Source organism: Anolis sagrei, chromosome 9 (genome assembly GCF_037176765.1).
Source record: "Anolis sagrei isolate rAnoSag1 chromosome 9, rAnoSag1.mat, whole genome shotgun sequence".
NCBI classification, from domain to species: Eukaryota; Metazoa; Chordata; class Lepidosauria; order Squamata; family Dactyloidae; genus Anolis; species Anolis sagrei.
In genome coordinates this window covers 33,418,204-33,431,355 of record NC_090029.1, presented here as the reverse complement: position 1 = coordinate 33,431,355, position 13,152 = coordinate 33,418,204, and the positions used below count along the sequence as shown (strand labels likewise).

General features: G+C 45.2%; 1 protein-coding gene across 3 annotated transcripts in view; it reads left to right on the top strand.

The window, feature by feature from the left end:
- Positions 1 to 13,152, top strand: part of IL16 (interleukin 16) — a 65,883-nt gene that overhangs the window by 14,776 nt on the left and 37,955 nt on the right. For all 3 annotated transcript variants that reach the window (XM_067471436.1, XM_067471435.1, XM_067471434.1), the window contains exons 2-6: positions 1,035 to 1,512; positions 3,628 to 3,764; positions 5,363 to 5,495; positions 10,183 to 10,291; positions 12,250 to 12,389. In XM_067471436.1, the coding sequence (XP_067327537.1) occupies positions 1,204 to 1,512; positions 3,628 to 3,764; positions 5,363 to 5,495; positions 10,183 to 10,291; positions 12,250 to 12,389 (828 nt within the window). In that variant the 5' untranslated portion in view covers positions 1,035 to 1,203. The remainder of the gene's footprint in view (positions 1 to 1,034; positions 1,513 to 3,627; positions 3,765 to 5,362; positions 5,496 to 10,182; positions 10,292 to 12,249; positions 12,390 to 13,152) is intronic.

Below are 13,152 nucleotides of genomic sequence, written 5' to 3'. Positions count from 1 at the left end.
ATTTGGACATATTGAGTATTTGAGCCAGATTTGGTCCAGTAAATGAGAATACATCCTGCTGCACATCAGATATTTACATTACTATTCATAACAGTAGCAAAATTACAGTTGTGAGGTAGCAACGAAAATAATTATATGGTTGGGGGTCACCACAACATGAGGAACTGTGTTAAGGGGTCGTGGTAATAGGAAGGTTGAGGAACACCGCCCAATGAGGAGTGGCTTAAAGAGTTGGGCATGTTTAGCCTTCAGAAGAGAAGGCTGAGAGGAGACATGATGGGGGCCATGGATAAATATTTGAGAGGAAATCATAGGGAGGAGGGAGCGAACTTGTTTCCTGCTGCCCTGGAGCAATGACTTCAAACTACAAGAGAGGAGATTCCATCTGAACATTAGGAAGAACTTCCTGACTGTGAGAGCTGTTCAGCAGTGGAACTCTCTGCCCCGGAGTGTGGTAGAGGCTCCTTCCATGGAGGCTTTTAAGCAGAGACTAGGTGGCCATCTGTCAGGGGTGTTTTGAATGCAATTTTCCTGCTTCTTGGCAGGGGGTTGGACTGGATGGCCTATGAGGTCTCTTCCAACTCTTTGATTCTATGTTTTCTGAGTGTTGCTCTTTATTGACTGTCCTGATTTTAGAGTGTTTTTAATACTGGTTGCCAGATTTTGTTCATTTTAATGGTTTTGTGATGTCAAATAGGGGAGGAGGAGCCATGATTGGGTGCCACATGCTCCCATAATGGACAACAAACATGATGGCTGGAACCTTAGTGTTATGGTTATCCAGCCAAGCTGAACAATCCAGATTGGCCATAGAGAACTGACCACAAGCCTAATATCCTTTAACATAATTGGTTTTAACATGTCCTTAGGAGAACAGTGAGCAAAATACTTCTTTTCTACTCTCCTAGTATGCTTGGAGACACACATAAACAACAGTTACTATGCCCAGCATATCTTTGGAGATAGAAAAAAATGATTATTTGTGACCTGAAGGGCTGTGTCTTAAATCAGTGTGTTGTTTTCATTTGTGCCAGGGAGAAAAGCAGAAAAGTCATATCGATGACTGACTCCTGACTCTGCCTCCATCCTCTGATTTCCAAGAACATTACTTTTCAAGAAACTTAATTGCAACAATGAAGAAAAGAATGAAAGCAACAGCTATGGCAAATCGATAGGGGACAGAATATTTTTTGGTCCCTGAAGATGGAGCGACCGAACGGCTCAAAGACTCGGAAATCGAAGACGCTGCGCTCCCTTTCGCGCTCCCTCATCCTCTGCAATGGCAAGAGCAGTGATGATGGATCGAGCCCGGAGGAGAAATGCCCCAACCCCTTTGAGGATCGATCCAACTGGGGTCAAGAGGAAGCAAGCCACTGCCCTCGCCTTGAATTAGTGTGTACTTCGTCCAGCGAAGGTGGCTCTCCTGATCCACTTATGCTCACCAGCATGATGCAACTCAGAGCCTCAGCCAGTGATAGCTGCAAGAATATCAAGAGAAAGTTCTTCATAAAGGTAGGAGAGCATCAACTATTGGCTACTCAGAATTTCCAAGGATTGGGTGAGATTCTCCCCTTCCTCATCATGAACGGTCTCGGCGTTGTAGATGCAGAGGCATAAAACCCTGGCCAATATTCTTTCCTCAGAGGCAGCATAAATCGCGTGCCAAGGGTATTACACCCCTCCTGTGTCTCTGGCTCATCCACGGCACTCTTCATTCAGTGGCACAGCAGGCTGCCCCTTTCCTGGAATGGGGAGAGAGCATCACCACAGGGCAAATCTGTCATTATGGCGCGGTGCACAGCAGGGATAAGCTGAGGTCTTGCAGGCATCTTTTAGAAAGCGCTCCTGAGTTTAAGAGCTGTTTGTTTGGAGGACATTCTGGAAGATGGTCTATATTTTCATCTACTGCTAGTCTTACTTACTACTTACTTACTTACTTACTTAGGCGATCCCTTGCCTAAGATGGTCTTCCATGATGGGTTTCCTTGTGGATTCGTAGGTGGCTGTGGAGCCCTATTCTTGACCCGCATCTTCTCCCACAGTGAAGGCATTGGTTTCCAGGTGGAAGGCGGTCCCGGCCGGGGTTGGCTTGACACGCCTTCCTCCTGGCACTTTTCTCTCTTTCACCCTCCACTTGTGCCTCCTCGAATTCTGCAGCACTGCTGGTCACAGCTGACCTCCAGCTGGAGCGCTCAAGGGCCAGGGCTTCCCAGTTCTCAATGTCTATGCCAGAGATTTTAAGGTTGGCTTTGAGCCCATCTTTAAATCTCTTTTCCTGTCCACAAATATTCCGTTTTCCGTTCTTAAGTTCAGAGTAGAGCAACTGCTTTGGGAGACGGTGGTCAGGCATCTGGACAACGTGGCCGGCCCAGCGGAGTCGATGGCAGAGGACCATCGCTTCAATGCTGGTGGTCTTTGCTTTTTCCGCTTGTCCGCTTGTCTTCCCAAGAGATTTGCAGGATTTTCCGGAGGCAGCGCTGATGGAATCGTTCCAGGAGTTGCATGTGGCATCTGTAGACAGTCCACGTTTCACAGGCATGTAGCAGGGTTGGGAGGACAATGGTTTTATAGACAAGCACCTTGGTATCCCTACAGATGTCCCGGTCCTCAAACACTCTCTGCTTCATTCGGGGAAAATGCTGCACTCGCAGAGCTCAGGTGGTGTTCACTTTGGTGGAGAGGTGGCTACTAAGGTAGCGGAAATGGTCAACATTTTCTAATGTTACACCATTAAGCTGTATCTCTGGCCTTGGGGAGGGGATGGCTGGTGACTGCTGGAACAGCACTTTGGTTTTCTCAATGTTCAGTGACAGGCCAAGCTTCGTGTATGCTTCTGCGAAGGTGTTTAGAGTGGCTTGTAGATCTTCTGAATGCGCACAGATGACATTGTCATCAGCATACTGGAGTTCTATAACAGATGTTGTTGTAACCTTGGTTTTGGCTTTCAGTCTGCTGAGGTTAAACAGCTTGCCATCTGTCCGATAGATTACTTCCACTCCAGTGGAAGCTTCCCGTCAACAAGGTGAAGTATCATAGCAATGAAGATGGAGAATAGAGTTGGGGCAATAACACATCCCTGTTTGACACCCAATTCCACCTTAAATGGGTCACTTTGGGAGCCATTGCTGTCCAAGACTGTTGCCATCATGTCATCATGGAGGAGCCTCAGGATGTTCACAAATTTGTTTGGGCACCCGATTTTTTGGAGGATGGCCCAGAGAGCGCTGCGATTCACTGTGTCGAATGCCTTTGCAAGGTCGATGAATGCCATGTACAGAGGTTGATTTTGTTCCTTACTGCTAGTCTAGAGTATGTATGGCTGCAATATTGGTGAACCAAGAGCCTTCCAATGCTGGAAGTTAATTACTATGAAATTATTATGAAAGCCAGGTTAGAAAATAATGTTGTGTGTCCAGGTGGGGTGGTTGTTGCTGTCGTCACTTCTACAATATTATACAGTTCTTGCAAGATCATTAATGACAATGTATGTGTATTAAAGGAAGCTGTGGGCATTCAATTCTATCTAGGGCATGAGGAGACTTGAAGAGCCTTCAGGGCCACATGCTGCTCGATTGCTTCAGGTACTTCATCCCTGAAAAAATATGCTTGCTTTGTCTTCCCAACCAGGATAGTTGCATTTGGAAGCTCTGCGCTGCCACAGGAAATGATAACCTAGGAATTCAAGTCTCTCAAAGTCCCAACTGTTCCACTTTTGGAAAAGAACTCACAGTGAACTACATGATCGATGGAGGAGCCGCCCAGAGGTACTTCACCTTTCCTTTAAAATCCCTTTCCTTTCGTATGTCAGAAGCGACTTGAGAAACTGCAAGTCGCTTTGGATGTGAGAGAATTTACAATCTGCAGGGATGTTGCTCAGAGGACTCCTAGATTTGATACCATCCTTTACTTAGGCAATCCCTCATTATCCGAGTAGGATAGTCTTCCAAGATCAGTCTACTGGTGGTGGGTCCATAGGTGACTGTGGAGCCCTATTCTTGACCTGCATCTTCTCCCGCAGTGAGGGCATTGGTTTCCAGGTGGAAGGCGGTCCCGATCGGGGTTGGCTTGACGCGTCTTCCTCTTGGCATGTTTCTCCCTTTCGCCCTACATTTGTGCCTCTTCAAATTCTACAGCACTGCTGGTCACAGCTGACCTCCAGCTGGAGCACTCAAGGGCCAGGGCTTCCCAGTTCTCAGTGTCTATGCCAGAGTTTTTAAGGTTGGCTTTGAGCCCATCTTTAAATCTCTTTTCCTGCCCACCAACACTCCATTTTCCATTCTTGAGTTTGGAGTAGAGCGGCTGCTTTGGGAGACGGTGGTTGGGCATCCTGATAACATGGCCGGTCCAGCAGAGTTGATGGCGGAGGACCATTGCTTCAATGCTGGTGGTCTTTGCTTCTTCCAGCATGCTGACATTTGTCCGCTTGTCTTCCCAAGAGATTTGCAGGATTTTCCGGAGGCAGCGCTGATGGAATCGTTCTAGGAGTTGCATGTGACTTCTGTAGATAGTCCATGTTTTGCAGACGTATAGCAAGATTGAGAGGATAATAGTTTTATAGACAAGCACCTTGGTATCCCTATGGATGTCCCAGTCCTCAAACACTCTCTGCTTCATTTGGAAAAAGACTGCACTCGCAGAGCTCAGGCGGTGTTGTATTTCAGTCTTAATGTTGATGTCTGTAGACAGTCCATGTTTCACAGACATATAGCAGGGTTGGGAGGACAATAGCTTTATAGACAAGCACCTTGGTATCCCTACGGATGTCCCGGTCCTCAAACACTCTCTGCTTCATTCGGAAAAAAGCTGCACTTGCAGAGCTCAGGCGGTGTTGTATTTCAGTGTCAATGTTGACTTTTGTGGAGAGGTGGCTGCCAAGGGAGCAGAAATGATCAACATTTTCTAATGTTGCACCATTAAGCTTTATTTCTGGCATTAGAGAGGGATTGGCTGGTGACTGCTGGAAGAGCACTTTTGGTTTTCTCAGTGTTCAGTGATACCATCCTATGGGAGGCTTCTCTCATGTCCTCTCATGGAAAGCTGGAGCTGACAGATGGGAGCTCACCCTGTCTTGTGGATTTGAACCGCTGACCTTCAAATCAGTAGTTCATCCAGCACAAGGGTTTAACCCATTGCGCCACTTTGGCTCACTTATTAAATCCTATGAAAAGCAAAAATTACAGGGAAACATTGCAGTTATCTTTATATATGTGATGGTCTTGCAGTATCCAAAAGATGGAACAGACTTGCAGTGCTTTCCGCCCTGAGGGCAGGGCTAAAACGGAATGTCCTGCATCTCTGCCTTAGGATGTTTAGGGTTTGTTATTAAACAGTTGTGTATCTCTTTGTTTTGTTCCCTTTTCAGGGGTGGCTGCGTGAGGTCTGGTGATGAGCGGTTGAAGGTTAATGGGCAATCTGTTAAAGAGCTCTCCAGTAAAGAGGCAGAATCCATCATCCAATCAGCAAAAGGATTGGTAAATTTAGTCATTGCTAACAAGGTAATCAGGCCTGGGAAGTTCAATTTCTGTGGCTGCTTCTGGGTTCTGATCAGAGCCTAATAAGGAACGTTTCAAAACTTTGGTTTCGGGGGACCTTGTGCAATAGGTCTTAGCCCCCTTCTATGTTGCCCTATATCCCGGGATCTGATCCCAGATTATCTACTTAATAGTAATAATAATAATAATAATAATAATAATAATAATCTTTATTTATATCCCACCACCATCTCCCCAATGGGGACTCGGGGCGGCTAACATGAGGCCGAGCCCAAAAGTAGTACAACAAAATAAGATACAAAACAACAGAAAATTAAACATAACAAAATACATAATGTAATAAAATAAAATAGACAATGCAAAATAACATATTGTCGAAGGATTTCGTGGCCGGAATCACTGGGTTGTTGTAGGGTTTTTCGGGCCATATGGCCATGGTCTAGAGGCATTCTCTCCTGACGTTTTGCCTACATCTATGGCAAGCATAATCAGAGGTAGTGAGATCTGTTGGAACTAGGAAAAAGGGTTTATATATCTGTGGAACGACCAGGGTGGGACAAAGGACTGTCATCTGCTGGAGCTAGGTGTGAATGTTTCAACTGTCCACCTTGATTAGCATTTAATGGCCTGACAGTGCCTGGAGCAAACATCTAATCACCTCTCAACAAACGTTTGCTCCAGGCACTGTCAGGCCATTATATGCTAATCAGGGTGGACAGTTGAAACATTCACACCTAGCTCCAGCAGACAAGAGTCCTTTGTCCCACCCTGGTCATTCCACAGATACATAAACCCTTTTTCCTAGTTCCAACTGACCTCACTACCTCTGAGGATGCTTGCCATAGATGTAGGCAAAACGTCAGGAGAGAATGCCTCTAGAACATGGACATATAGCCCAAAAAACCCTACAACAACCCAAAATTACATAATAAAATCAATCAAAAAGGGCAGGCCAAGTGTGCAAAATAATGTTAAAAACTTTAAAACCCTGGGTGAGATAGGAAATAGAAAAGTGTATCTATAAATGTCTCCATTGACAGATAATCTGGAATAAGAAGACAATCTGGGATCAGATCCTGGAATGGATATAGGAGCAATATGGAAGGGGCCCGAGTCTCCCTATATATCAGGGCTTCTTACATCCCTTCTACACTGCCATATAATCCAAGATGTCAAAGCACATAATCCACATTATCTGCTTTGAACTGACTCTACGCTGCCATATAATCCAGTTCAAAGCAGATAATCTGGATGTACAAGCGGCCAGAGTCTATACTGCCAGTGAATCTGGGATAAGAAGATAATCTGGGATCCAATTCTGGGATATAGGGTATTGTAGATCCAGCCTCAATCAAAGGTGCCTTCTACAGTGCCATATAATCCAAGTTATCAAAGCGGATAATCCGCATTATCTGCTTTGAACTGGATTATATGTGTCCAAGCCCCCTTCCCTCTCTCCTGAGGAATCTGTACAAGGACCAAGTAGCAACAATCAGAACTGACCACGGAACAACAGACTGGTTCAAGATTGGGAAAGGCGTACGGCAAGGCTGCATCCTCTCACCCAACCTTTTTAACGTGTATGCAGAACACATCATGCAATGTGCGGGGCTTGACGAATGCAAAGCTGGGGTAAAAATTGCTGGAAGAAACATTAACAACCTCAGATATGCAGATGACACCACTCTGATGGCCGAAAGCGAGGAGGAGCTGAGGAGCCTTCTCATCAAGGTGAAAGAAGAAAGCGCAAAAGCCGGGTTGCAGCTAAACATAAAAAAAACCAAGATTATGGCAACAAGAATGATTGACAACTGGAAAATAGAGGGAGAAAATGTGGAGGCCGTGACAGGGTTTGTATTTTTAGGCGCAAAGATGACTGCAGATGCAGACTGTGGCCAGGAAATCAGGAGACGCTTCCTTCTTGGGAGGAGAGCAATGTCCAGTCTCGATAAAATAGGAAAGAGTAGAGACATCAGACTGGCAACCAAGATCCATTGCCTAGTCAAAGCCATGGTATTCCCTGTAGCCACCTACGGATGTGAGAGCTGGACCTTAGGGAAGGCTGAGCAAAGGAAGAGAGATGCTTTTGAGCTGTGGTGTTGGAGGAAAGTGCTGAGAGTGCCTTGGACTGCGAGAAGATCCAACCAGTCCATCCTCCAGGAAATAAAGCCCGACTGCTCATTGGAGGGAAGGAGACTAGAGACAAAGTGGAAGTCCTTTGGCCACATCATGAGGAGACAGCAAAGCCTAGAGAAGACAATTATGCTGGGGAAAGTGGAAGGCAAAAGGAAGAGGGGCCGACCAAGGGCAAGATGGATGGATGGCATCCTTGAAGTGACTGGACTGACCTTGAAGGAGCTGGGGGTGGTGACGGCCGACAGGGAGCTCTGGCGTGGGCTGGTCCATAAGGTCACGAAGAGTCGGAGACGACTGAACGAATGAACAACAACACACTGTCATATAATCCAGATCAAAACTGACCATCTGGATTTTATACAGCAGAGTAAAAGGGCCTTAAACGTCCACTTGTGACCCCTTTCTGCCCAGAGTACCTTTTATTCAACCTAGAGTAGATAAATCAGCATTGGGTATTCAGGTTTTAATTTGTCTGTTTTCTATTTGTGTTCTTTTTTTATTTTGTGAAAATCTGGAAGGTGCCTCTACTCTGATGACTGTGTTTTGACGATCCAAGTTTCAACACCCTCTATTAAGATTTTCTGAAATATGGGAGCTATTACCAGAATCTTCCAAATACATAAATAATGCCTTGCATGAGTATGATAGAGGAAAGGGGATGGAGAAAGCCTTCCTCCTACTTGAGCCAGGAATGTTCATGTGAGATATTGCCTCGAGTGTATGGAGTCACAAGCTAATCCCATCCTCTCTCAGCATTTCACAGTTGAAACCAGGACACATCTGGCTAAACAACATCAGTGTGCAGTCAGGATAGCAGTAGTTATACATGGGTAAGACTAGGCAAGCTAGGAGAAGCTGCAAAAGTTTGCTTTTGTCTGAAGTTACTGGGAAGGGCAAGATATTACCCTTTCTGTTGAGTTAATGGAGCACAAACTACTTTTGCATTTTGTACTCAGTTTACAGCAGTTGAGCTAAACCAGGCATGGGCCAACTTTGGCCTTCCCTCTAGGTCAGTGATTCTCAACCTTCCTAATGCCATGACCCCTTAATACAGTTCCTCTAGTTGTGGTGACACCCAACCATAACATTATTTTCGTTCAGTTCTTGTGGGTTTTTTTCGGACTATAGGGCCATGTTCTAGAGGCATTTCTCCTGATGTTTTGCCTGCATCTATGGCAAGCATCCTCAGAGGTGACCTCACCTCTGAGAATGCTTGCCATAGATGCAGGCGAAACATCAGGAGAAATGCCTCTAGAACATGGCCCTATAGCCCGAAAAAACCCACAAGAACTGAGTGATTCCAGCCATGAAAACCTTCGACAATACATTATTTTCGTTGCTACTTCGTAACTGTAGTTTTGCTACTGTTATGAATTGTAATGTAAATATCTGATATGGAGGATGTATTTTCATTCACTGGACCAAATTTGGCACAAATATCTGATATGCCCAAATTTTAACACTACTGGGGTTGGAGGGAGGATTGTTTTTGTCATTTCGGAGTTGTAGTTGCTGGGATTTGTAGTTAACCTATAATCCAAGAGCATTGTGAACTCTACCAACGATGGAATTGAACCAAACTTGGCACACAGAACTCCCACGACCAACATAAAATACTGGAAGAGTTTAGTGGGCATTGACCTTGAGTTTTGGACTTGTAGTTCGCCTACATCCATAGAGCAACACCCCATATGGCCACTTTTGAATACTGGTTGGGTTGGGGCAGGATTGATTTTGTCATTTGGGAGTTGTAGTTACTGGGATTTACAGTTCATCTATAATCAAAGAGCATTGTGAACTCCACCAATGATGGAATTGAACCAAACTTGGCACACAGAACTCCCACGACCAACAGAAAATACTGGACGAGTTTGGTGGGCATTGACCTTGAGTTTTGGTGTTGTAGTTCACCTATATTGAGGGAGCACTGTGGACTCAAACAATGATGAATCTGGACCAAACTTGGCACAAATATTCCATATGCCCAAATATGAACACAGACGGAGTTTGGGGGAAACAGACCTTGGCATTTGGGAGTTGTAGTTGCTGGGATTTATAGTTCATCTACAATCAAAGAGCATTCTGAACCCTACCAATGATAGAATTGAGTCAAACTTCCCACACAAAATGGCCACGACCAACAGAAAATACTGTGTTTTCCGATAGTCTCTGACCCTCCCTCATGACCCCACTAGGGATCCTGACCCCCCAGGTTGAGAAATGCTGGGGGTGTTTTGACATGTTTTGGACATCAACTTTGGCTCTCCAGGTGTTTTGGACTTCAACTCCCACCATTCCTAACAGCCTTGGACCCTTTCCTTTTCCCCCTCAGCCGCTTAAGTGGCTGAGGGGGAAAAGGAAAGGGCCCGAGGCTGTTAGGAATGGTGGGAGTTGAAGTCCAAAACACCTGGAGAGCCAAAGTTTGCCCAGACCTGTGCTAAACTGAGGACAAAGGGAGAAAGTGAGGGAGGAGAGAGAAAGTGTGACATTTTAAAAACAGCTGTTGAAGTAGGATGGCAGAGGATGAATCTTTCTTTCTTTCCATCCATCCTAGGAATCCTCAGTTTGCGTAAACGAAGAGCAACCCGTTAAACTGACCAGGCAAAATGGCTCCATTCTACAGACCAAAGCCAAGTGCCAAAGGACTCGCAGTAATTCAGCCAGTGAGTTTAATACTGATTGTGATTGTTTTTGGAAAGGCATGACTTTTCATAGAATCCTAGAAACAAAGAGTTGGAAGAGACCTCCTGGGCCATCATCCAGTCCAACCCCATTCTGCCAAGAAGCAGGAAAATCGCATTCAAAGCACCCCCAACAGATGGCCATCCAGCCTCTGTTTAAAAGCCTCCAAAGAAGGAGCCTCCACCACACTCAGAGGTTGTGAGGTCTGCTCCATACACCTGCTCCATGCTGGGGCTTTCTCTAGACTTCTTATATATTATTTATTTATTTATTTATTTATTATTCAAACTTATATGCCGCCACTCCCCTACAGCTCGGAGCAGCTTACAAGAATGGCTAAAATCTAACACAATTAAAAAAACCCCAGCAATATCAAAGATCAAAAGCCTGTTGAAACAAATATGTCTTACATGCCCTGAGGAACGCTGATAAGTTCTGCAAGGCACGGACTTCAGGTAGCAGAGTGTTCCAGCCAGAGTAATGGTGCCACTGCTGTGAAGGCTCTGCGTCTGGTTGCTTTTAGGCACAAGGTCTTAAAACTGGGAACTTCCAATAAATCTTATAATAATAATAAAACTTTATTTGCACCCAGCTACCTTCTCCCCAAGGGACTGAGTGTTGCTTACATGAATCATAGAATCATAGAATCATAGAATCAAAGAGTTGGAAGAGACCTCCTGGGCCATCCAGTCCAACCCCATTCTGCCAAGAAGCAGGAATATTGCATTCAAATCACCCCCGACAAATGGCCATCCAGCCTCTGTTTCAAAGCTTCCAAAGAAGGAGCCTCCACCACACTCCGGGGCAGAGAGTTCCACTGCTGAACGGCTCTCACAGTCAGGAAGTTCTTCCTCATGTTCAGATGGAATCTCCTCTCTTGTAGTTTGAAGCCATTGTTCCATTGCGTCCTAGTCTCTAAGGAAGCAGAAAACAAGCTTGCTCCCTCCTCCCTATGACGTTCTCTCACATATTTATACATGGCTATCATATCTCCTCTCAGCCTTCTCTTCTTCAGGCTAAACATGCCCAGTTCCCTAAGCCGCTCCTCTATGAGGCCGAGCCCACAATACAACAATAAACAATAAACAGCAATAATGCAAAAGCAATACATAAACTCGTAAGCAAAATAAGCAATAAACATTAAACAATAACACGACGTGTTTAAAAACCTATGGCTGGGCCAAATGTAATAATTAAAATTTTAAAAATAAGGCTGGGCATGAACAAGGTGACATGTAACAACTGGGATAGAAATTTTGGAGAGGGAAGAAATGTGCAGACAATTTTAAATCATTATTAAAGTGCGTTTAAGGACATATTGCTGGGAGTTTCCTATTCTGGGAAGGCACACTGAATCAGCCATGATTTCAGGCTCCTCCTAAAGACTGCCAGAGTTGGGGCTTGCCTAATGTCCTTGGGGAGTGAGTTCCAGAGTTGAGGGGCCACCACCGAGAAGGCTCTCACCCTCGTCCCCACCAATCGCGCTTGCGATGGTGGTGGGAGCATGAGCAGGGCCTCTCCAGATGATCGAAGAGATTGTGTGGGTTCGTACACAGAGATGTGGTCGCGCAGGTAGGCAGGTCCCAAACCGTTTAGGGCTTTGTAATCTTGGTCCTTTATCCTTTATACTCACTTTAAATCAGTAGGCTAGTCAAACCTTCTGGATGGTATCAGTATAGTAATACATGTAATATTTATATTACATGTAATACTATTAATAATGTTACATTATAATAGTATAGTACAATATAGTAATATTTAATACTGATATTGGACTATGCAAATAATATAATATATTGTGTGTGTGTGTGTGTATGTGAGTAAGCTGCTCTGAATCCTCTTCGGGATGAGAAGGACGGCATATAAATGTTGTAAATAAATAAATACGTTAAATCAATTAATAACTATTTCATATCTTCCCCTTTCTGTTTTTGAACAGGCGTGAGTCCCTACTGGATTGGCGAAATCGATGGTCCGATGGCCAAAAAGTCAGCCTCCCGATACAGACAGTCCCATTCTCTTTACAGCAACAGGAAGTCACTCTCTCAGCAGCTGGACAGTTCAACAGGGAGAGCTCCTGTGAGTCCAAGACGAAAGGGAAACTCGTCAGGTTGCAGCACCCCAAGGCAAAGCTAAATAAGGGGCAGCTGCAGTGTAGCTATGCGGGCAAAGCTCCCCTCTCCATTGCACCTCCAAATCCATCACATGTAGTTTCCCTGCAATGAGGCAGATTGCTTTCCAATATCCCACTGTTTCCTGTAAGATTTCCAGATTTATTTGTCGTGTCAGGGCAGCCAGTCAGTTGTATTACATTTCTAACAGAACAAAACAAACAGACAAAATACAAAATTTGCAAGTTCGGTAGTTGATTAAATGTCCTTTGACCAGTATCTGGCCCCTTGGAGTGCCTCTGGTGTTGCTATAAGAAGGTCCTCCCTTGTGCATGTGGCAGGGCTCAGGGTGCATTGCAGCAGGTGGTCTGGGGTTTGCTCTTCTCAGCACTCACATATCGTGGACTTTGTGGCCCCATTTCTTGAGGTTGGCTCTGCATCTCGTGGTGCCAGAGCTCAGTCTGTTCAGCGCCTTCCAAGTTGCCCAGTCTTCTGTGTGCCCGGGGGGGGGGGGGGAGTCTCTCATTGGTTGAGGTTCTGGGTTTGAGCCTGCCACTTTTGGACTCTCGCTTGCTAAGCTGTTCCAGAGAGCGTCTCTGTAGATCTTAGCAAACTATTTCTAGTTTTAAGTCGTTGACATGCTGGCTGATACCCAAACAGGGGATGAGCTGGAGATGTCTCTACCTTGGTCCTTTCACTATTGGCTGCTACTTCCCAGCGGATGTCAGGTG